Below are 22,418 nucleotides of genomic sequence, written 5' to 3'. Positions count from 1 at the left end.
TTGACTTCTTAATAAATTAAAGTGACACTGCAATTCACATGTGACAACAGCTATGATGTGACTGCTGGCTGTTTGAGATGTCGGCGACTCCCACTTGTTCAGTCTAATAAGGCCTCTTGATTTATCACATATAGGAACGTGGCTTTCCTCAAAGCTGTCTCCTCTTTTTCTCTGTTAGCTTTTGTCTTAGCTCTCCCTTAAATGCTTACAAAACATGATGTCAGAGGATGAGACAGGAGTAACGACACTCACAGCTTACTCATTTTATCTGGGATACGATGATGCAGACAATCACGGGATCTCTGCCATACTTCATTAACATAGCTTTAATTCAAACCAACTGTTTGAGGCTGCATAGTCATACTGTTTAAAGTGTCTCAACCAACAAGCACTTAAAGCATTTTAAGCATTTTGTTTTTCTGTTAGCTACACCAGCACAATTCAGAGCTGCGCTGTTCATGCTACAGATGCAAATCAGCTAAGATGCAGTTAGAAATACTGTGATGGTGGACTCATGGACTTATTTTAGGATGTAAATGTCACACTTACTCTGCATCAGCTGACATGAGCGTAATGGTAGCAATCCTTTCAAAGGTTTTGTGGTGTAGTGAAACAGGTCAATGGGTTCATGTCTGTGAGGAATTTAAAACAGACTACCTGCCACCTGTGTTAACAAGTCACCTGCAGCCTCGCTGGTTTTGTTTCTGCTTGCCATTTAAGCATTTATCAGTGTCCCATGTTCCCCCTTTCTTCCTGCATAATCATGCAGGTGTGGCTTAGTCCATCAAGTGCTTGCAAATAGATGTTTTCTCCTCTTAAGGGGAAAAAATAATGGTGAGGTCTGGGAGGCTTTCATAGCAACACTTTAATCTAACAATTTTCTCAATATGAGACATGTGAGAAGAGCACTTGAGCACAGACAGGAGTCTAAATATGAATCTGGGAACCTAATAGGGATACTACAGAGTGGTGATGGCTGTACTGTGTTCAGTTTTCTCTATTAGAAACTGAGTCAGAAAGAATGACTTAATAGTGAAACCAAAACTTGTGTGTGATACTACATTATGAACATCCTTATTGAAGGATCAGTTTCTTTTTGCATATTATATAAAGTCGGTTGCGAAGGAACTAAAAAGGCCCTCGGAGAGGGCTGATTTATGATCCCAATATGCAAAAAATTAATGGGTTGTTTTTGTTCCACTTCTCCACTTAGATTTATGAAAGTTGGCCAGGCAGTAAAAAAAGTCCATGCAAAACCTTTGCAAAATTTTTAATGTGTATTTGAACTTTTTTTTGCATAAAAAAAGGAACATCAACAGTTTTAATCCTGTTTTAATATAGCGCTGAGGAAACTTTAATGTGGTGAGCTCCTCGTGTGTGATTTATCTTATCGTCTGCCACAAGAGGAGCTCAGTGTCACGGTCAATCAACCACTGATGCAGGCAGCTCCAGAGAAACACTCCCCACTTCATCTGGAATAAGGGGTTGTTATGGAAGGGCAGAGAAGGCGAGTGACCAGCAGGGAGTGACCAAACACAGTAAATGTTTATGTGTCATTATCCATCCTTCAAGAGAAGCGCTCCACTTTCATTCCAGACTTCCCTTTTTTATTGTAGTCCATTCAAAACTGGGATAAAAGGCCTTTAAATTTAATTGGTTGGAAAATTTGGTCGTTTTGTTTTTGGTGGCAAACTGGTGCTACTGTACATAGTTAATCCTGGTCATTTCCAGCCATTTTACATGCGAGCGGTTTAGAAAGACTCTGGGAAATTGGCTCATCACTCAGTAGAGCTGTGAGATTTCTGCTGATGACATTTCCATTAACAACAGGGTATAATACGTTTATAGATTCCCATTTTCTTGGCCCTTTAATTTCTCCCTTTGCAACACAATTCCTAACAGCTGCATGTGCATGAGGACAGAGGACTTTATAGATTGACCATACAGTGAATCTATAGGCAGTGCTGACACAGCATTGTAATATGGCTGATATAGTCAACTATGAACATGCAGTGTTATATTAACAGAACCCCAGAGAATCAAAGAGTTTATATTCTTGCACTCTTGAACCTGCCACTGAATGTGCTAATGAAGATATTTTCAGATAATGACACCGAAATGATGAGATCATCATAAAAATGGATTTTCTAAATCTATGGAGGAACAAGAAGAAAATCACTAATGAAAGCTATTGAAACCAGGCTTCCTGCTACTGTGTTATTGCCCAGTTTTCAGCTGTTCTGGTATTAACAGACAGCTCCTGCCACAAGATGTCCATTAATTGGCAGTATTTGATTAAATTCTCGATGGCCAGCTCTCCTTATGGAGGTTAATTGGTTTTGCAAGACACTGATGACATGATCTTTTAATGGAATGGAGAGAGCAGAATTTTTTTTATTTGGGAGCAGATGTGCAGACTTGACAACTTTGAGACAGGATTATGTTCAAAAATAATATGCTTTGATATATAAGTGAACCAACAACCTCTACACTGGTGTTAATATAAGCAGAGGATCACTGGGATCATTGTCATTAGGGATGGGTATCGTTTAGGTTTTATCCGATACCGGTGCCAAACCGGTACTTTTGAAACGGTGCTGGTGCTTAAACGGTGCTCAAACCGGTGCTTAAAGAATGGAGAACACAAAATTGGTCCAAAAACCTCTCATGTTCAGCTGTTTTTTTGTAAAAAGATAACAATGTTAGCCTTTTCTGCAGCTATAGGGCATATATGGTCTCACTCTTGGCTGGAAGCAGTGCTTAAACAATGGAAAAAACACAAACTTTGTCCAAAAACCTCTCATGTTTAACTGTTTTCCACTTTTTCTTTGGTCATTTTAGCCTTTTTGGCCAGGGTGAAGGGAGTATCTGCCATCAAACAAGAAGACAGCCGCATGTAACTACGACGGTGTTTGCTAGTTCACCTTACATGCATTAATGTAATAATGTGGTTAGCGTACTCAACGTTAATTACACACGAACAACATGAAGCTACTCACGCAGAGGAGAACGGCTGCTGCTGCCATCATCATCCATCATCATTTCTGCTACGCTGACAGGGCTAGGGGCCAGGACTCTCCTCTTCGGGTTTTTGGGGGATGTTGCTAACTCCGGGTCCGATAACAGGCACCACACCCGCAGTAGATGTGCACGGTGTGAGGTCTCGCAGCAAGCTATCAAACACGGCGCATTTCTCGGCTTTAAAAAAAAAACGCTATGCGTCGCCAGGTGTTTCATCAGATTTGAGGTGTTACCTCCTTTGACAGTATCACAGTATCAGCTTAAAGCACTTGTTGCAGGCTGCTGAGTTTGCATCTTTTGCTGTGAAGTACAGCCAGACTTTTGATCGCCTCGCCTTGGGCATTTTTAATCTGTAGCTCTGCTCTAAAAGAACGTACGTACCTGGTCCCGCCTACTATCCTCAGAAACGTAAAATGATTGGCTAGAATTGGCTCAGGAAAAAAAAAGCACCGAAATAAAGCACCGAAATGTGCGCTGCTTTTCGGTCTGGTTACTACCGTTTATGGCACCGGACACCGGTGCCATCCCTAGTTGTTACACTGGTAATGCCAGGAGAGGCAGTATCGGTTCTGTAAGAAAGTGGAAGAAGAGAGCGTCCTGCAGGAGGCAGTGAACGGACACTGATATTATGAACATGTGGCTAAGAGAAGGTTCAGAAAACAAGTAGCAACAATATTCCTGTGTGAGGCTCAGTCATTTCATTTTTATTTTTTGAAGATGCAACATCCTAAAGGTGTATATAGAAAACATGTTGATCCTGAAGCATTGATTGAAGCTTCTGAGCTATTTGTGTAATCCTCTCCTGAAGTTCTTGGGTAGATTTGGCCTTTCCATTGGGAATTTAACATCTCATACAAAGTTAAAGACTTTTATTTGAGTTTGGTAGAATTCTATTTCAAAGAAAAACAAGACTCTCTGCTAAGTGGATGACATCATGCTCCATTTGCACTCCATGACATCAAACTCCAGATCAAAGGATCAAAAGGAAATTGAGCAATAACATTCTCTCAAAAGTCCTTAAATAGGACACCAGCATGCACTCAGTATGTCTCAGAACTGTGCAACTGTATAGGAACACACCACGAGCCATCCTCTAGACAAAGATTTGACACGTTCAGTGTATGCAACAAAACACAAACCCAAACCCCGATCGAATAGAAAAAAATATCATTCGACACTGTAAGACCGAAGAAAAGAGAAATGCAACATATGCAGCAAAATCTTGATCCCCAGGAAGGGACCTCGTCGGCCGCTGTTCACCCTAAGCAGCAAAACCCAAACCAAAGAGGGAAAAACAAGGCACCAAATGAGGGGACTCCATCTGATGCTGCCAAACAAAAGAGTGCAAACAAGAAGATGCAGAAAAATGCAAACCCAAACCCCAGAGCCAAAAACCCTGGACCCAATCGAGGGCCTTGGCCACATCAGCCCAATGCCCACTTTAAACCCAATAATGGGCCTGGGCAACATTGGCAAAATCCACGGTTTTTGCCAAGACAAGGGCCTTGGCCACATCAGCCCAATGTCCACTTTAAACCCAATAATGGGCCTGGGCAACATTGGCAAAATCCACATTTTTTGCCAAAACAAGGGCCTGTGCCACATCAGCCCAATGCCCACTTTAAACCCAATAATGGGCCTGGGCAACATTGGCAAAATCCACGGTTTTTGCCAAAACAAGGGCCTGTGCCACATCAGCCCCATCCTGACCATAACACCAACGATGGGCCATCTCAGCCACAGCCTCACTTAACACCAAATGATGGCAGTCGTCCATACAATGAGACTGATGAACTGGGTGCGCTGAGATTCCACCTGCAGGAGGCTCAGAACATGTGCAAAACCAATCTTTATAAAATGACAGCTGCAAACCACAAAGCTGCTGCAGCTAAAACTCAGAAAGATTGGCTTCGCTTTCAGCTACAGTGCTGCAGAGGAAACGCTCAAAAAACCATCCTTGAGCTCCAAAACCAGCTGGAAGAGTCTCGTAGAAAGACACCCGAGGAGAACTTCACCCCTGAGGTGAGTGAGGCTCCTGTTGAAGACAGCAACACAGCTGTCACAGCTGCAGAGCTGAGTGTGGATGCTTCAACACAAACTGCAGAAGCTCCACACACAGACTCTACAGATGTGAAAACCGATCGGGAAGCTGAGTTGGAGATCCAGTGCAAAAAACAGCAAGAAGAGATCGAACAACTCCGTGAGCAGCTCCTCAAAACTCAAAAGACTCTAGAAGAGGAAGTTGCAAAGCGTGAAGATCAGGAACAAAGAGCCAACTGTGAGCTCGCTGAGCTGAAAGACAAACTCAGCACCAGTGAGGCTCTTTGTGAAAAAAATGATTTGAAGGCACAAAACTTAAAAGAAGAGCTGGAGAAAACCAAAGCTTCCCACCTGGAAATCGTGGAGAAGCAAAACCTGGGGAACACAAAAATCTGCAACCAACTCCGGCAAACAGAAGAAGAAAAGATCTCACTTCTGGAGTTTTTGCAGTATCTGCAAGAGACAACCAAACCAGAAAGTCCAGAGGCCCGAGAAGACAAAGTGCCAAAAGAAAAACCAAAAAAGAAAACGAAGCGCAACTGGTTTTTGAGACTATTCACTTAAGTGACTTCCACTCCGTCTCCTATAAAATCACAGTAATATACAACTAAATATTAACAGTCACTTCCAGTGCCTAAACATCCATTTAAAAGCATATTTGCTTTAATATTTAGTTGTGTATAACTTTGTCATCGGTTCCACCACCCCCCAACCGGTCGCGGCAGATGGCCGCCCCTCCCTGAGCCTGGTTCTGCCGGAGGTTTCTACCTTTTGAAAGGTAGTTTTTCCTCCCCACTGTCGCCAAGTGCTTGCTCATAGGGGATTGTTGGGTTTTTTCTTTAGTTCAGTTCAATTCAATTCATTTGTATGTAAATACTGTTGGATTGAATTGAACTGAACTAAAGAAGATTTTTAGGAGACGGAGTAGTCACTGAGTGAACCAGGGTATTATAACATCTTACCCATAAAAAACTACAACCAATCAAATAAACAATTGGATTTAACAAAACATCTGAAGTGTGAACATTTTGTCTCATTTAAAACATGTGAAAATGTCCAATTATAACAACCTAACAGAAGGAATAAAAATGTTTACATCCTGGTTGAAAACATTGTTCTGTGAATGATATCCACTGTGTCTGTGTTGTTGATGCCTTTTGAAAAAAAAAGTCTAAAGTATTGTAGTTGAGTACAGCTCCAGGTTTTGTACAGAGTACTTTCCATTTGCTGTAACTTTACTCTGCTATCTCATCAATAATGGGTTTGATCATCATCTGTTCCCTGAATGCAATTGACACCCTCTTCTCAACGAGAAGCCTGGGCTCGGGTAGGCCTGAGTGTCCTGGAGGTACTTGCCCTGCCAGATACACGGGTGGCCAGGTCGTGTGCCTGGCGGGACTGTCCAAAAGTTAATAGCTATATTTGCAAAGCCCTTTATTAAAATACGCTTTCATGACTAGTGACTTTTGAAACGGTGCCGGTGCTTAAACGGTGCTCAAACCGGTGCTTAAAAATGGAGAACACAAAATTGGTCCAAAAACCTCTCATGTTTAGCTGTTTTTTTGTAAAAAGATAACAATGTTAGCCTTTTCTGCAGCTATAGGGCATATATGGTCTCACTCTTGGCTGGAAGCAGTGCTTAACAGTGTTGGTCAAGTTACTTGAAAAAAGTAATCAGTTACTAATTACTGATTACTTTGCAATAGTAATCCCTTACATTACTAGTTACTTGAAAAAAGTAATCAGATTACTGTCAGCGTAGCAGAAATGATGAAGGATGATGATGGCAGCAGCAGCCGTTCTCCTCTGCGTGAGTAGCTTCATGTTGTTCGTGTGTAATTAACGTTGAGTACGCTAACCACATTATTACATTAATGCATGTAAGGTGAACTAGCAAACACCGTTGTAGTTACATGCGGCTGTCTTCTTGTTTGATGGCAGATACTCCCTTCACCCTGGCCAAAAAGGCTAAAATGACCAAAGAAAAAGTGGAAAACAGTTAAACATGAGAGGTTTTTGGACAAAGTTTGTGTTTTTTCCATTGTTTAAGCACCAGAAATGGGCAGTAACGCGTTACTTGTAACGCGTTACTGTAATCTGATTACTTTTTTCAAGTAACGAGTAATGTAAGGGATTACTATTGCAAAAACGGTAATTAGATTACCGTTACTTTCACGTAGGAACGCTGCGTTACTGCGTTACTAAAACCGTGATTTTTTGCGAGAACGTCTCATGACAGTGACGTAAGCGAGTGCGACGTTCGTGACAACAGCTGTCTGCAGATCATAATATAGCGAGTGCGGGACAGAGTGTAGCATGCAGCGTTTAAAGCGTGGAAGTACTGACCTTATTTTGAGTTTGATTCCATAAAAAGTGACAAAAACATTAGTGTCCGTTGTGCGTGGGAAGAAAACTTCTTTTTACAGCGAAAAAACCCCTAAACTTCCAAGCAAGCACCGAGTGTACTACGACGTAACGTGAAATTCACAGAGAAACCCGCGGATTCTTCCACTGACCGCTGCAGCACACCTGCACCAGGGTAAACCTCCGCCTACCCCAGTCCTGCTTTACAGGTGAAAATAGAGCAACAGGATCACTAGTCTTTGATTTTATTTATTTTCTGCTGTGTTTTACTTTCATCTATTTGAAAGAGTGAGTGTAAACACAAAAAAATATTTTATTTTATGTGCTGGAATGTGCAGAAAATAGGTTTAAATGTTAAACACATTTCTTCCAGTCAGAGAATGTTGCATATAATTTAATTTTTGCTTGATGCATAAAGTTAAAAGATTAAAACTAATAAAACAAGTTTTAAAAAAAGACTTTTCCATTTGATTACATTTTGTATGATGAATTATGCAGAAAAAGTAGAATTGGGCTGAAAGATCTATCACTTTATCACCTATTCAGGTTGTAAATCGTGTTTTTAAAAAGTAACTAAGTAACTAAGTAATTAATTACTTTTGAAAATAAGTAATCAGTAAAGTAACGGGATTACTTTTGGGGGGAAGTAATCAGTAATCAGTTACTACTGATTACTTTTTTCAAGTAACTTGACCAACACTGGGCACAAACATCCTCCACCGCAACCACTGAACATCCAAGGTATGGACATTGAGGCTGTGGACAGCTACAGGTACCTTGGTGTTCATCTGAACAACAAACTGGACTGGACTCATAACTTAGACGCCCTCTACAGGAAAGGGCAGAGCAGGCTGTACCTGCTGCGGAGACTCAGGTCGTTTGGAGTGGAGGGCCCACTCCTGAAGACCTTCTATGACTCTGTGGTGGCCTCAGCCATCTTTTACGGTGTGGTCTGCTGGGGCGGCAACATCTCCGCCGGGGACAGGAAGAGACTGAACAGGCTGATCCGAAGGGCCAGCTCTGTTCTAGGATGCCCTCTGGACCCAGTGGAGGTGGTGAGTGACAGGAGAATGGCGGCTAAGCTGTCATCCCTGTTGGACAACATCTCCCACCCCATGCAGGAGACTGTGACAGCACTGAGCAGCTCCTTCAGTGGCAGGCTGCAGCACCCACGGTGTGGGATGGAGAGATTTCGCAGGTCTTTCCTCCCCACTGCTGTCAGACTCCACAACAAAGACTTCAACTGATCAAACACACACATCCACACATGTGCAATAACACTAAGTGCAATACTCTTTCTGACAAAGTTGTATTTTTACTCAGTTGTATAAAGCATTTGCATTCTATTTTTATCCTATTGTATATTTTATTCTATTTATTCTACTGTATATAGTATTTATTTATTCTATTCTTTATAGTTGTGTACAGTATTTTATTCTTATTGTATTCTAATTTTGCTATATAACTTTTGCACTGTCCACTTCCTGCTGTGACAAAACAAATTTCCCACATGTGGGACTAATAAAGGTTATCTTATCTTATCTTATCTTATCTTATCTTATCTTATCTTAAGAATGGCTTCTTGAAAACCATCCTTTCACTGAGGCCATTTCTGATGAGGCTTCAGTGAGCAGATGGAGAAACTGAAGGTCCAATTTTTATAGATTCATAAAGACATGACTTTCAGTTACTGTTCATCTACCTATTTTGTCCTTCACTTGCTCAGTTTCCTCAAATTTTTAAGAATAAACTGCACATCACGTTTTAGCTAACTCTTTTGGGAATCACCTTCATGGTGCAAAAATACAGTTTTATGCCTGTAAAACTGTTATCTTTGTCATTTTTTTATCGATTCAACTAAAAATATAGGAACAAATAGTGTGTTTGGGTTTTTTTGCCAACAGGCCTCTAGCAATAAATACAATTAAGATACAATGTAAAATTGGTTCTTTGTGTTCTCTTATGTGTTGACACAGAACTGGTTCATCCCTTTAGTTAGGTGCCTTTTTTTAGTCTTGAATGATTCACAGGTCAGTGTAAAGTGGCTTAATAAAAATTTTTTATCTGGAAATGGTCAGGTATAAGGACTGAATTGAAATGAGAGAAAAAGCAGATAAAGAAAGTACAAAGAAAAACTTTCGAAAGCCCAGAGAACTATTAGTAAAAACTGATTAAAAGGAGTAACAAGAGTCTGGCTCCTTGGAAGCAAAACAAAGAAATGAGGGGTAGCTCATTTTGCACAATAGTATAAAAAACATTATGCTCGAAACTAAAAGTTGCCTTAATTCACTTTACTATTAGTGCACTAAAATGGAAGTGTATATTAATTGTGGATCATGGGAAAATTCACAAGCGCCCACTCAGCATTCAAGACTCATTGGAGGGACTTCCCAGCTTGGGGACCAAGAGCGTATAAGACAACCAAGGCACACAGGTAGTGCTCACGTCTCTTTGAACTGAAACATAAAAAAAATTGTGGGAGATCTACACCCGATCTGCCCTGTGTTGATTAAACAATAATAGTTAAATTGGTCACCGAAAGCCAAGAGCTGCCGCTCCACGAACTGCTTATTTACAGAGTCATCAACCTCTGGACAATTTCATCATGGGAAATAAACAGCCAGGGTCACGTCCTTCACTGGTGAAATACGTCAACTCGTCTGTGAGGTACCACGTTAATAAAACATTCTGGCACAGAGACATAAAACTCAAATATTAGGTGACTCACACACAAACACCAGCACTGTTTAGTCTAGTGGTGGCTCCAGTTAAACCATTTCAAGTCACTGCAAAATAATGGGGAAAGGAGCGTGGGGTGAAATTTCAGGGCACCTAATTAACTGAATCCAGTTGGGATTTGACATAATTTGAAATGATAAAAAACTGGAAGTGTGCACATAGTACACAGTAAATAATTAAAAAAATAAAACAGAAAAAAGCTACAAAAAACAGTCAAACTAAAACCACATGAAAAAAAAGTAAAAAGTAGTAGAAAAAACAGAGGAGCAGACAATAAATAGGGACTTGATTTTATGAAACAAAGCTACCTCTTAACTCGAAATTTCCCCGGTAATTTCTTTTCCCCATCTCAGAGCTACTCCCTGCTCTGTGTTGTAGGTTTTGATGTACGGATAAGGAGATGGATTAGAATAAAAGCTGAACATAATTGCTTGTTGTTGAAATGAATCAGGTCGTTTACTCAAAGGGGAATGACAGCAATCATCGACATGTCGATTTTAAAGCACCTCCTATATCTTAACTGAGCTGAACCTAAGCCTTGCTCCCTGCTCCAAACAAACAGACCTTTTAAAAAAATGATGTTTTAACCGTTTTCATCTGGCTGTGACGCCTGTAAAAACCATGTCCACTAAAGACATTGCGTGTGGGTCTGGAACTCTCATGGGAAATCTAGTAGTTTGTTTGGCAGGAAACAGAAGGTGTAAACAAATGGAAGGCAGGGGAGGATTTACAGCTTCCCGATGCATACATCTCTGGTGGGACAATCCCACCTTCTCTGCCATGGCTCATTCTGACAGGCCGCAAAGAGGCAGTCATAGAGACTAACCTGCTGTGCCTGTGAGGACTGCGATGTACTGCTGAGCTTGTGTTATACAATGCAGAGGTAAAATGTACTAAAACTGCAGAATTACCTTCCATGCAGTAAATTTGGCCGAGGAAAAACATATGGCTAGCTGGAAACAGCTGGTAGTGGATTTGTGCCAGCTATAAAAGTTGGAATAAATATCCAGAGCAGCCTTTTAATTTGTGTAACATTTATTTTGGGGGGAATTCCTCAGGTTAAAAAGTAAGCCATTACCTAGTTCAGTTGGCCATAGCAGTAATTGGCTTTAAAGCAATTTAGGAATCTTAATTGTTCCCTTCTTTCCTCAGGTACAACTGCATTAATTCTTTGCAGCATAGATTTACCAAGGTGCTAGAAACATTCCTCAGAGAGTTTGCTCCATATTTGAACGATAAATCATAAGTTTCTGAAGTGCTAATATTATTATATACATATACAACAACCATGCCACATTCAAAATCCCTTAAATCACTTTTCTTCCAGATTTTGATGCTTGTTTTGAACTTCAGCAGGTCATCTTGACTTGTCTACAAGCCTAAATGCATTGAACTGCTGCTGTTTGTTTAGTTGATTAGATATTTGTTTTAATGACCAGCTGATGAAGTGTACCTATCTATCTTTCTGTAGAAAGATACATAATCATTTATTAAACATAAGTATACTGTAACATTTCTATTACACATTTTAGGGGAGCTCAAGGAAAGTGATGACTTCAGTTGCAAAGTATTTACATCAGGAAACTAACATAACGAATTATGTAAATTTATCCAAACAGAGTAAAATTTTAATTTAGTTTCACTTTTCATCTAATACCATATTTTGTTTCTTTACAAACATATTATATTCACGGAAGATAGAATGGCTTACTTATATTTTTCCAGCAGATCTGGATTATTAGATGTCTCAAATATAAAGCAAAATGCTAATGCTAAACAACATGACAACATGCATTGTGTTTCACATAAAATTAGTATGCAACCGCTGATGCGTTTAGTGTTTTATTGTAGGCTCCCTTGACAATAAAGGGAACCTACAATAAAATAGTAGATATGGGAAATGTATTACTGTAGCTTAATAAAATCCTAATTCATCTACATCCTGACAGTTTCCCCTCCAGGAGAAGTGCACTGGTTATACTGTAAAAAAAAAATCCATGATAATTATGTAGCAATATTGGTTTTATCGCTACAGGATGTATCCCAACCACATGCTGCTTTCTATAAATTGAATGCCTTGCTGCTGTATGGTGAAGGGCACAGCAGAAGTATATAGTCATGAAGAATCCAGAACAACCAATGAAAGAGTCAGCCTGTATGCCATTTGTTGATATACTATGTAGAAAGCCATGAACTCACATTAATTATTTAAACAATAACTTCACTGATGTGACATACATACCCTACATGCATTTCTACATCCCTGTTTTATTGTAAATTTTATTCTAAACTGTAAAGTTTGCATCATTACTTTCCATCAATTTATCACTTTTAAAGCTCAGCTGAAACAATCACCAGTGTTCAAACTCAATAAATCAATTATTGCTGCAAAGTTGTTAGCATGCATCTTTTATATGTATTACCCTTGAATCCAGCCTGATGTATTTGGTTTTCCTAGAAAAGAAAAAGCAAAGAATCACAGCTAAGCTTTCACAAGCTGCAGGCTATTTGGGCATGCTGATGATTTGAGCTCGTTATGACATACTCCCAGAGACAATGTTAACAGGCTGATAATTAGCAACTGTTTAGCATGTCGCTAATTAGATCTGAATACAAAGTACAAACAAAGCTGATGGGAAAGCCACTAGTAAAGCAGAAAACATACATGCACTGGTCACTTTGTTAGGTATACCTGTTCAACTGCTCATTAATGCAATATTCTAATCAGCCAATCATATTAAAGCAACTTAATGCATTTAGGGATGTAGATACAGTCAAGACAAGCAGCTGACATTCAAACTGAGCATCAGAATGGGGAAGAAAAGGTGATATAATTGACTTTGAAGATAGGCTGGTTTATGCATTTTAAAAAATACTGATCTACTGGGATTTTCCCACACAACCATCTTAAGGGGAATGGTTTTCTGCCTTGTTGGTGTTAGTAGAGCATAACCAGACAGCTTCAAGCTGATAAGAAGACAACATAAACTCACATAACCGCTCATTGCAACCAAGGTATGCAGAAAAGAATCTCTGAATACACAATATGTCGAACCTTGAAGCAAATGGGCTAAAGGAGCAGGAAACCACACCAGGTGGCACTCCTGTCAGCTAAGAACACAAAGCTGAGGCTAACTTCATACTTATGAACAAGGGAAAATTGAAAAACATGCCCAGTCTGATAAGACTCAATTTCTGCTGTAACATTCAGATGGTAGGGTCAGAATTTGTTGTAGAAAACATCATATTATTAATCCTGCCTTCTATCAACAGTTCAGGCTTCTGGTGGGACACTTTGGGTTTAAATGCCACAGCCTTGATGAGTGTTGTTGCTGCCCATGTCCATCCCCACAGTGTACATATATATGTGTGTGTTTGTGTTTAGGCATCGGCACTATGACTGGAATTTTAGAAAAAAAGGCACAATGTATGATGCACTCTCAAGTGGAGAAAACGAATGTTGGGAGCTTCTAAAAGTCATACGGTAATGCAGAGAAGGATGGAGCACTTTTCTACCTTTTTACAAAGGATTACCAGGATTGGGAAAACATGGTGTCTCTCTCACTTGATCTATTTTGTGTCTGGGGATTCTCGTGAATCACAGAGTGAAACATCTCTGAGGTAACAATCGGTTCACTAAAGCCAAACATCTGTCTTTCAGGTCACCTGCTGGGCTTTAGGCTTTAACATGCCTCTTGCTTTAGTCCCCATTGGCACTAGAAAAAAGAAGGGAAAGCTCAGCACAGCCTATGCTTAACCCTCTGTAGAGAACAATATCTTGTACGATCCCATTTCTGATCCTGGCATCCATCCTCTTGAAACTGTATCGTACATAAACATCTCTGTCCTGATTGTGCACTAAAGATTGAAGACGTGCAAAATCCATCCCATATTCTTTTTTGAAGTGTGTCAATAATAGAATGCAACATTTTCACTATTGCTAATCGTGTCCGTAGGAAATCATGAAGAATGTATTTCAGATTTGGCAAGGATTCATATGTTCAATTTTCATTTGGATAAACAATGATGTCATTTTTAAATTCGATCTTGCACGTGCTGGTTAACTCAACAGTGCACATGCAGCACAGCACAGGGCTCTGCTAAAAGCAGACTGGAAGTGCAGTTTGGTAGGGCATTAGGCCTGTCATAATTGCATCCACTGTCCGAGGTCGCAGAAGGCCAGCAAGTATTGCTCTGAATGTGTATTACTGATGAAACCATGTGGAATGAGAGGAGCCCATTACAGCAAGACCCAGACAAGAGTGAAAAATGAAATGGCTTTTCAAAAACTGGGCCGCTGTAACATTTTGTCGGCATATAGCAGCGGAGTAACTGTGTCAGGTGCAGCGGTGGTGGGGGGGAAGTGGTGAGGAAGTGGGTGGCTCAACAGACTCAGGAAAGATGGAATGATATGAGAGCAAGGTGTAATTTCCTGGGAGTCCCCCAGAGAATCTTGGCCTCTGGATGGGAATTGTCACAAATTGTAAATGCACTGTCTCCCTCTCCTTCACACACTCACGCCCCGACACAACCAGATTTCTACTTTGCACTTTTCTTTTTTTTTTTACTGTGGTAGTAATTGGCTCCAGCAGCAGCCACAGATGCTGGTTGGGAGAAATGGGGCAAATAAAACAAATCTAATTGCAAATAAGTTACCTGGTGAGTTCAGTTAGATATTCTCCTTCAGGGCTTCCAAGGAAGGAAAAAATAAGACAAGGGGGTAAAAAGCTTCACCTGCTGTGATACACCCAGTGCTGCACCTGCCACACCTGTTGGGTTAATTGGATTTTGTGATATTTGCAGGGAGCACAGTGTTGAATCGGATCATCTACATTACCCAGTTATTTTTTTAATTTCCAAATTATTTTCCAGGCCTGAAGAGGGCAGACGTGCCTTCTTTTAAACACGGAGGGTGGCAGTCTTTATTAAATCCTCAGTGTCTTTCCTTCACATGTGACTGCAGAGATTTGTCAATTTATACAATATTTATTATAAAATAGAACCAGTGTCACGATGAAGGACATATATGATGAACTTGTTTCCTTTTCCCAGCTCTATGAAAAAAAACCAGCTATACAATTTGTCATAACTTATTTAGAAAATTGAACACGTGTAGCTCTGCACCAAAGCCACATAAACCTATGCATAACTGCATTGTCTAGGGCTCGGCAAACACGCTTCTATCAGATCCATTAGTTCCACCAATGTAACAGTGACAATAGCATGATAACTGCCCAGCAGGCAACAGCAATCAGGCGAAATAGAAGTGTATTTCTCTGCGATGTAAGCTATAAAATGCATCCATCCAAAGACGTCTATGTGTGTCTGTGTGTGTGTAGACAAAAGGCGACACTGTGGCACATGGCTGGAGAGCAAAGAAAACACCTGTCTCTTATCTTTATGATGCCGCAGCCCCGGTGCTACACATGGACGAGGCTTTTACTACAGTCGCAGTTCCTCTCCGCTGCATCCTTTTATTTTCTGTTCAGAAAAGTTGGAGTGTTGTGAAAAACTATTTCACATCACTGTGGAGGAATTTTGGCTCATTTTTCTTTGCTGAATTGTTTTAATTCAGCCACAGTGGAGGATTTTAGTTTTTGGTCTGCCAAAAACATCTCCATTGGGCTTCGATTAGGCCAACTCAACCTTAAATTTAATTTGTTTTGAGCCATTCAGAGGTGGACTTGCTAATGTGTTTTTTCAGATCAAAATCTTGCTGCATAATCTGAGTGTTCTTGAGCATTAGAGGATGAACTGATGGCTGGACATATTCCTTCAGGATTTTCTGGTTGAGAGCAGAATTCATGGTTCCATCAATTATGGCCCAGACCATCACACTACCTCTGTGTTTGGCTGTTGTTATGATGTTCTTTTTATGAAACCCGGAGTTACTTTTACACCAGATGTAACAGGATTTGAACCTTGCAAAAAGTTCAGCTTTTGTCTCATCAGTCCACAGAATATATTCCTAAAAATCTTGGGGATCATCAAGATGTTTTTTTGGTAAATACAAGATGAGCCTTTGTGTTATTTTGGGTCATCAGTGGTTCGACTCTCCTATGGATGCCATTTTTGCCCAGTCTCTTTATTATTGTTGAATCATGAACTTTGACCTTGACTAAGGCAAGTGAGGCCTGCAGTTCCTCAGATGCTGTTCTGGGTTATTTTATGACCTCCTGGATGAGTCATAGTTCATTTCATGAGAATGCTACCAGAACAGAAAAGTCACATTCATACTGGGATCGACTTTGCAGCTTAGAAATGTACCACTGGAAGCAAACCATTTCTAGGATATACAGTTCAGGAACTACAGATTTTGCTGATGACAAAAATTTAAGAAGTCAAGTGGCCATTTCAGGAAATCCTACTGGGTCTTTCAATAAAAACTTGCTGGAAACAGCAGAAACAGGAAATGACCATCATCAAAGAAAAACCCTCCCTTAACTTATGAAATGGTCTTTTTATAGAAAATTGTTTTTGTAGGAGAAACGTTATTACAGGAAAAATATAGTGTAATTCTCCTACAGTAATACAACAAGAATAAACCATTTTTCTACTGTAATCACATTTATGTATTGTTAAATCCAGCGGCGGGGGGTAGATGGATGTCATTACTCTGTGGTCACCAGCTCCATCGCTCTCACTGTAATAGTCCATAAAATTCTAGTGCAATCATCTCTCTTAGTACAGTAATGTTGCAACGTCTTTGATAAACAATGGTATGACTCACATGAGATGATACGTGTTGGGGTTGTGAAGCAAGATCGTCTTGTCTCAGACTAAATAATGGCACTGGATGCTGCTCTGTACTCCCTTTCATAGTGGGAATGAAAATGAATCAGGGCAAAAGATAAAAGCCTGACAAGCACCGCAGTCAATCCCTCAGTTTAACAGCCAGAGAATTCACTACTGAACAAATGAAAGCGGGCTGCTGGGAAGAGGGGAATAGCATTATTGTGAAAAGGGATGACACTGTGTGAGCGGTTTGTGCATCTTTGTTGCCACTCGCACTTCCTCATTCACAAAGGGAAACAAAAAGGAGCCGGGCATGTGCTGAGAGGATAGGGGCTTTGAACACCCTGGGTCTCTGAGGTCCTCTGCCCCCCTGCTCTGAGTGGAGTCATTCTATTATTCACTGCAGCTCAGTGAGTGTGTACAGATCTGCTTGGCAGTGATGCAGTGACTTATAATCAGTAAGTAAGTCTAGCATCAGCATTTCACAAAAGACGTGTTGCTGTCTCTTGGGCTGCTGACCTAATCGCTGGAGCTAGCAATGAGAGGAATAATCCATCAATGTGACATCATCTATTCCCCTTTGCCCACCACCTTCACCACAAACCTCTTACACACACCTACAGGAGTGGACATCAAGGAACAGTGACACCAAGATATGTGATCTGAACCAATTTTTCAAGGTCAGAACGTGCAAAAGATTTCTGCTGAGGTATAACGTTCTTTTCCTCTAATCAGGGCGCCACCTGTTTAAAAATCTCATCACAGACCCCCCCATATGGAGGAGACCCCCGAATGACTCACCTGCCCACACAGAACACAGCCTTGAACACAGATCTAATCAGGAGATATACCCATCATTGATTTTCAGCTATGAAATTTTAAACAGGATTGAAGTGGTCTGAGGCGAGGAACCAGGAGAAAAGAAAAGAAATGGGATGAAGAGATCATGCAAGGAAATGAGAAAGATGCGCATGACGATGCAAGATCCACGACTCCCTGTCATCTGCATATGCCCAGGGCTCAGGTAGGAGCAGCCACGATTGAAAAGTGACTTAAAGACAGCAAAAACTATGAAAGCATTTTTCTTTAATCATCCTGTGCCTGAACATTTTCACCTTTTCTTAAAAGTAATGGCCATGATGGGATTTCATGGATTTTTTATATCATATTTTCTTAATTGGACAAAATGTTCTTGGTTCAGTATCAGTTTTAGCTTTGCTCTTCAACTACAGATCCTTGATTTCCTTTGTGACTGAAACCCACCATGTGACACTATGGCGTGGGTGTGAATATTGATCTGTGTTAACGCTGTTTTAAGTCGCCAACCTGCGTCCTGTGACAGCTGGGATTGGCTCCAGCCTCCCCGTGACCCTAAGTTGAGAAAATTAATCAATAACAGAACGAGCACCAGTTAATTATTATTATTAGTATTATTTTTATGTGCATAAAATCTTCAACTCGAGCTCATTAATGCCCCGTGACTGTCGCTGGTCTCAGCACATCTTTGAGACAACAGAGGGATTAATGACCAGTCAGCCCGGCTGCTGATATTAAGTTCAAACAGAGACGACGGGATTCATCCCTCAAGGGACTTCCTAATGATGGACATTAAAAATAATTAACAAAGACAAAGCAGTCCTGCTTGAAATCAGCCCTCCTTAAATTCATGTTACTCTGTGAACTGCACTGAAGCTGGTCAGGTTTGATTATCACAAGATATGTTTAACATCATTAACCGACTTTAAGGATGTTGTGGGCACTGCGTGTTATTCAGCTGTGGATTGCTGAAGCATTTTTTACTATTCTTAAGAGGTTGCATATTCTTTTAATAAGTTAACTTCGTTACTTCGTTACTGTACTTAAGTTGCATTTTCAGGTATCTGTACTTAACTTGAGCATTTGTTTTTTCTGACAATTCTTTTTAACTTTTACTTCCTACAGTTTAACACAAATATCTGTACTCTCTACTGTTTGGGTCAACAGTATCATCTTTTATACTCGGGAGTTACAGTCGGTGGAGGTTGTGGAAGAGGACAAAGGATGAAAGGAGTGACAGCTTTTTAAGTGGCAGGTAATTTCAAATTCAACGTTTCTATCAACTCAACAAACATCAGCAAACACACAAATTGTTCATGTGCAGTTTGTCGCTCAGTGTGTTGCTAGCTAAAGGCCGAGCTGCTGTATTTCACAGGGAGAGAAAAGAAAGAGAGCTAACTTCACTCAGAGATGAAGAAAGATGTAAGAAAAGACAGGACGGGCTTTTGTATATGATGTATTTTGATAAATTATGTGCTATTATATTGTGAAACATCCTGCAAAACAAACTAAGCTATAATGGGTACTACCAAATACTGGGTAGGTTTGCTCAGGATAAACAGGTTAATCCTGATTTTTAGATTAACTTACTTCGTACTGTCTAGTATAAAGACAGTATAAACAGTATAGTGTCAGTGCAGTTTGTGAAACTGTGTACATCTTGTTGAATTCAGTTGTGTAAATCCACAAAGAGCAGCATGTCAGCTGATCACAGCATTTACATGAAGAAAATCTACTGTAGCTGTTAGTGTGTTCCCCACGCTGAGCCACTAAACAAATCTTAGGGTTCCCCTACTTACTGAATCCCATTTTAACCCCTGACTGTGCTCATTTTACTATTTAGGTGTGTCGGCAAAGTCACCCTCTACAATGAAGACAACAGAAAATAGTTTGACTGCTTAAATCCACTATAACAGATTCAAACTAAGTACATTCACTAGAATTAAAATTTAAAGTCAAACAATATTTGTGCTCTCATGTACTAATATTTTTTATTATATGAATATAGCACAATGTTCAGTTACCTTTGTACAAAAATGGAGAGTAGAACCGACCTTCAAAGAGCTACTTTTTACTTTCTTACTTTGAGTACATTTCAGAGCCTGTACTTTCACTTTTACTTGAGTAAAAAGGTTCCTTCAGTACTTCAACCTTTACTGGATTATTTTTAACACAGGTATCTGTACTTCTACTTATTTAGAGAAAGTCTGTACTTTTGCCACCTCTGGTTAAATCACAGATTTCATTTTAATTTACTCTAATAATATATAACACAGTATTTGGTAATTTGCAAACTTATTTTTTTACTTGGTTTTAACCCAGACGGTCATTCAAAAACAGATGGTTGACCATGTCTCTGGATTCTCTTTTTCTAGTATCATAATGTACATCTTCTAACCAAAAATGTAATGACACTTGTGTCTCACCAGCATCATAAATAACATATTGCATGGAGGATTAGACCATGAACACATCTATTATGACTAAAACAGTCACTGATTGTGTTCTTATTCAATCAACTTCTGGTTTTAAGCTCTAATAGATTTCTTAAATCATGTATAAACAAAGCCCTTAGTATCCTTATCAATAGCTTGTTGTTGGAATAAAACCTGGCTATTGTATTTTTACAGAGAAGATGCACTCACAGAAGTGGTTTGTGTGACTCTCACAACATAAAATTTATAGGCCTTTGGGGAGTGTTATTCAAAGTTACATGTCCAGTGGACAGCAGCTTCATATTTCCTTTAAGCCTCTTTTCAGATCCCACACTGTGTATGAATGTCAGAGACATCAGTCTGCCTGACTCTGGGGAGGAGTGGGACGCTGCCAGAGGTGCAGCGCATCTCTGGTTAAGTTTCGTACCAGAGACGGAAAGAGGGAACAAGCGGGGGGGCAGAAACCAGAGAGGGCTCCTTTTCCTCCTCCGGGTCCCAAAAGAAAGGATGTATTGGCACACAAGCTGCAGACCCCCTCAGATAATTAAAAGTGAGGTATAAATCAGTGTGTAAGCAGTAATCACACAGGCTCCTGCCAGCTCCCCACAACGATCATAAATCTGAAGGAAAACAAAGCTTCAGCACTAACAAAGGCTCTGTAATCCCCATTGATTTGGGGTTGGATATGCATTTCATAGAAACCACATTGCCCCTCTACTGTTGAAATAACACATGCGTAGCACTTGGGTCATGTTTTTTTAAATGGATTTAAATGGATCAAGGAGGAAGTAAACACTCTTGTACCTAAGTACAAAGTAATTTCAGTTCTAACACTGCATCTGAACTCTTAATCTCCTTGGTTTGTATTAAATACATTTCTTGAAGAGGGGAAAAGAGAAGAAACGACTTCACTTTGCATTTTTGACATGAACAGGAAAAGCCAAATGAAGACGATGTTAGTCATCCTTGGTGTGAGGATGGAGGGGTGACTGCAGAGCAACCCATCAGGCATATATTGATTTGTTAAAAAAAATGTGAAAAGTGTGAAAAATGAAAAGAAGTTATTGATCCTCACTGAAGTCATGCTGATTAAAGCTTGAAAGGAGAAGGAGGTCAATAATGGTGGACCAGTGAATGTATCCTGATAAGGTCAGAAAGAGGTTCAACAACAACAACAACAACAACACTGCAAGCACTAATTTAATCAAATTTGCTTGACTACCATTAATATTTCTAACAACAACTGAATTTCTATAAGTTAACATCCCTAAGAGTGATTTCAAAAGACGAATGATAATGTCGTGATCAAATAAAGCGAGTCTAACGTTTCTTTGTTCTTTGATTTTACCTGTTACTGAAAGAGAGTCAGTGACTAGGACCTCCAGCATCAGGATCAAAGCCAGTCTCATGTGTTGATCTGTCAACTGTAAAACACTATGCCTGAGGACTTGTGCAGCTTATAGTGAAGAAATGACTCCCTCCTCCCTCTGTCACGCAATGAAATCAAGATGAAAAGCTTAGCACCTTGAAATCTCATGCAACGAGAGGCAGGAGTTACAGGCGAAATCTGGTGAGAGTTACTAACTGGAAAACAAGACAGAGTCTCAACGTGATGAAAAATAATTAAAAGCCTGTTTTAATAAGCTGGCAGTTTTGGTGTCTGGGATGTAAAAGAAGTAATTGGATCCATTACTTTATAAGCCACATAACATAACCTCAAGCATTAAGCAAAGCTGGGTATTATTACAGCTAAACAGACAAAAACACACAAAAACCTTCACATCTAAGACCACTTGGCAATAAAGCAGAGACGGATTATAGCACATTTGAGCTATCAGAACAAACATGTTTGTACTTATCCCTTTGCTAATCTACAGGGATCAAAGCTTGTTACTGAGATTACCTGCTAATCAGGAAAAAAAAAAGCTCAAGTGGAGCCAACAGACAATGATTTTATCCAGTGGTGTGTGTTCAAGACCTCATGTGATCAATAAGGCAGTAAGCGCACATTTAAATCACAGCGCCCTCTGTTCTTGGGTAAACATCCAAGTGAATGGGAAGAACAACAATAGTAAAGTCAGTGTTTTCTCAGTCAGGCCGCCGATTTTAAACAATAATGACTTTTTAATGTGGACCTGTGATTACACTGTCACTGTGAAATATGGGTCTTCTTGACTGCATTGGAAATGAGAGTCTAAACGTGAATTACTACTCCAGCATAGATTACGGCAGTGCACCAGGTAAGGCAATCTTCATAAATTCAAATCT

The 22,418-nt window shown here is 40.0% G+C and overlaps 1 protein-coding gene across 2 annotated transcripts; it reads left to right on the top strand.

Annotated features, from left to right (window-relative positions):
* The first annotated feature begins 3,476 nt into the window (after positions 1–3,476).
* LOC109196001 (RNA-binding protein 33) lies at positions 3,477–6,072 on the top strand. Of its 2 annotated transcripts, none has more exons than XM_019349002.2 (2): positions 3,477–4,432; positions 4,613–6,072. In XM_019349002.2, the coding sequence occupies exons 1-2, from the start codon at positions 4,222–4,224 to the stop codon at positions 5,623–5,625; spliced, it is 1,224 nt and encodes a 407-aa protein (XP_019204547.1). In that variant the 5' UTR covers positions 3,477–4,221; the 3' UTR covers positions 5,626–6,072. The 2 variants fall into 2 exon arrangements, with proteins under 2 accessions (XP_019204547.1, XP_019204548.1); XM_019349003.2 differs by having other exon boundaries at positions 3,477–4,444; positions 4,625–6,072.
* Positions 6,073–22,418: the final 16,346 nt, after the last annotated feature.

This window comes from Oreochromis niloticus, linkage group LG19, assembly GCF_001858045.2.
Source record: "Oreochromis niloticus isolate F11D_XX linkage group LG19, O_niloticus_UMD_NMBU, whole genome shotgun sequence".
NCBI classification, from domain to species: Eukaryota; Metazoa; Chordata; class Actinopteri; order Cichliformes; family Cichlidae; genus Oreochromis; species Oreochromis niloticus.
This window is presented reverse-complemented; position numbering and strand designations above follow the sequence as displayed.

Coding starts and splice junctions, on each gene's coding strand:
- LOC109196001 (XM_019349002.2), top strand. CDS start 4,222: ATGCAACATATGCAGCAAAATCTTGATCCCCAGGAAGGGACCTCGTCG. Junction 4,433..4,612: donor AAACCCTGGACCCAATCGAG/GGCCTTGGCCAC, acceptor TGCCAAAACAAG/GGCCTGTGCCACATCAGCCC.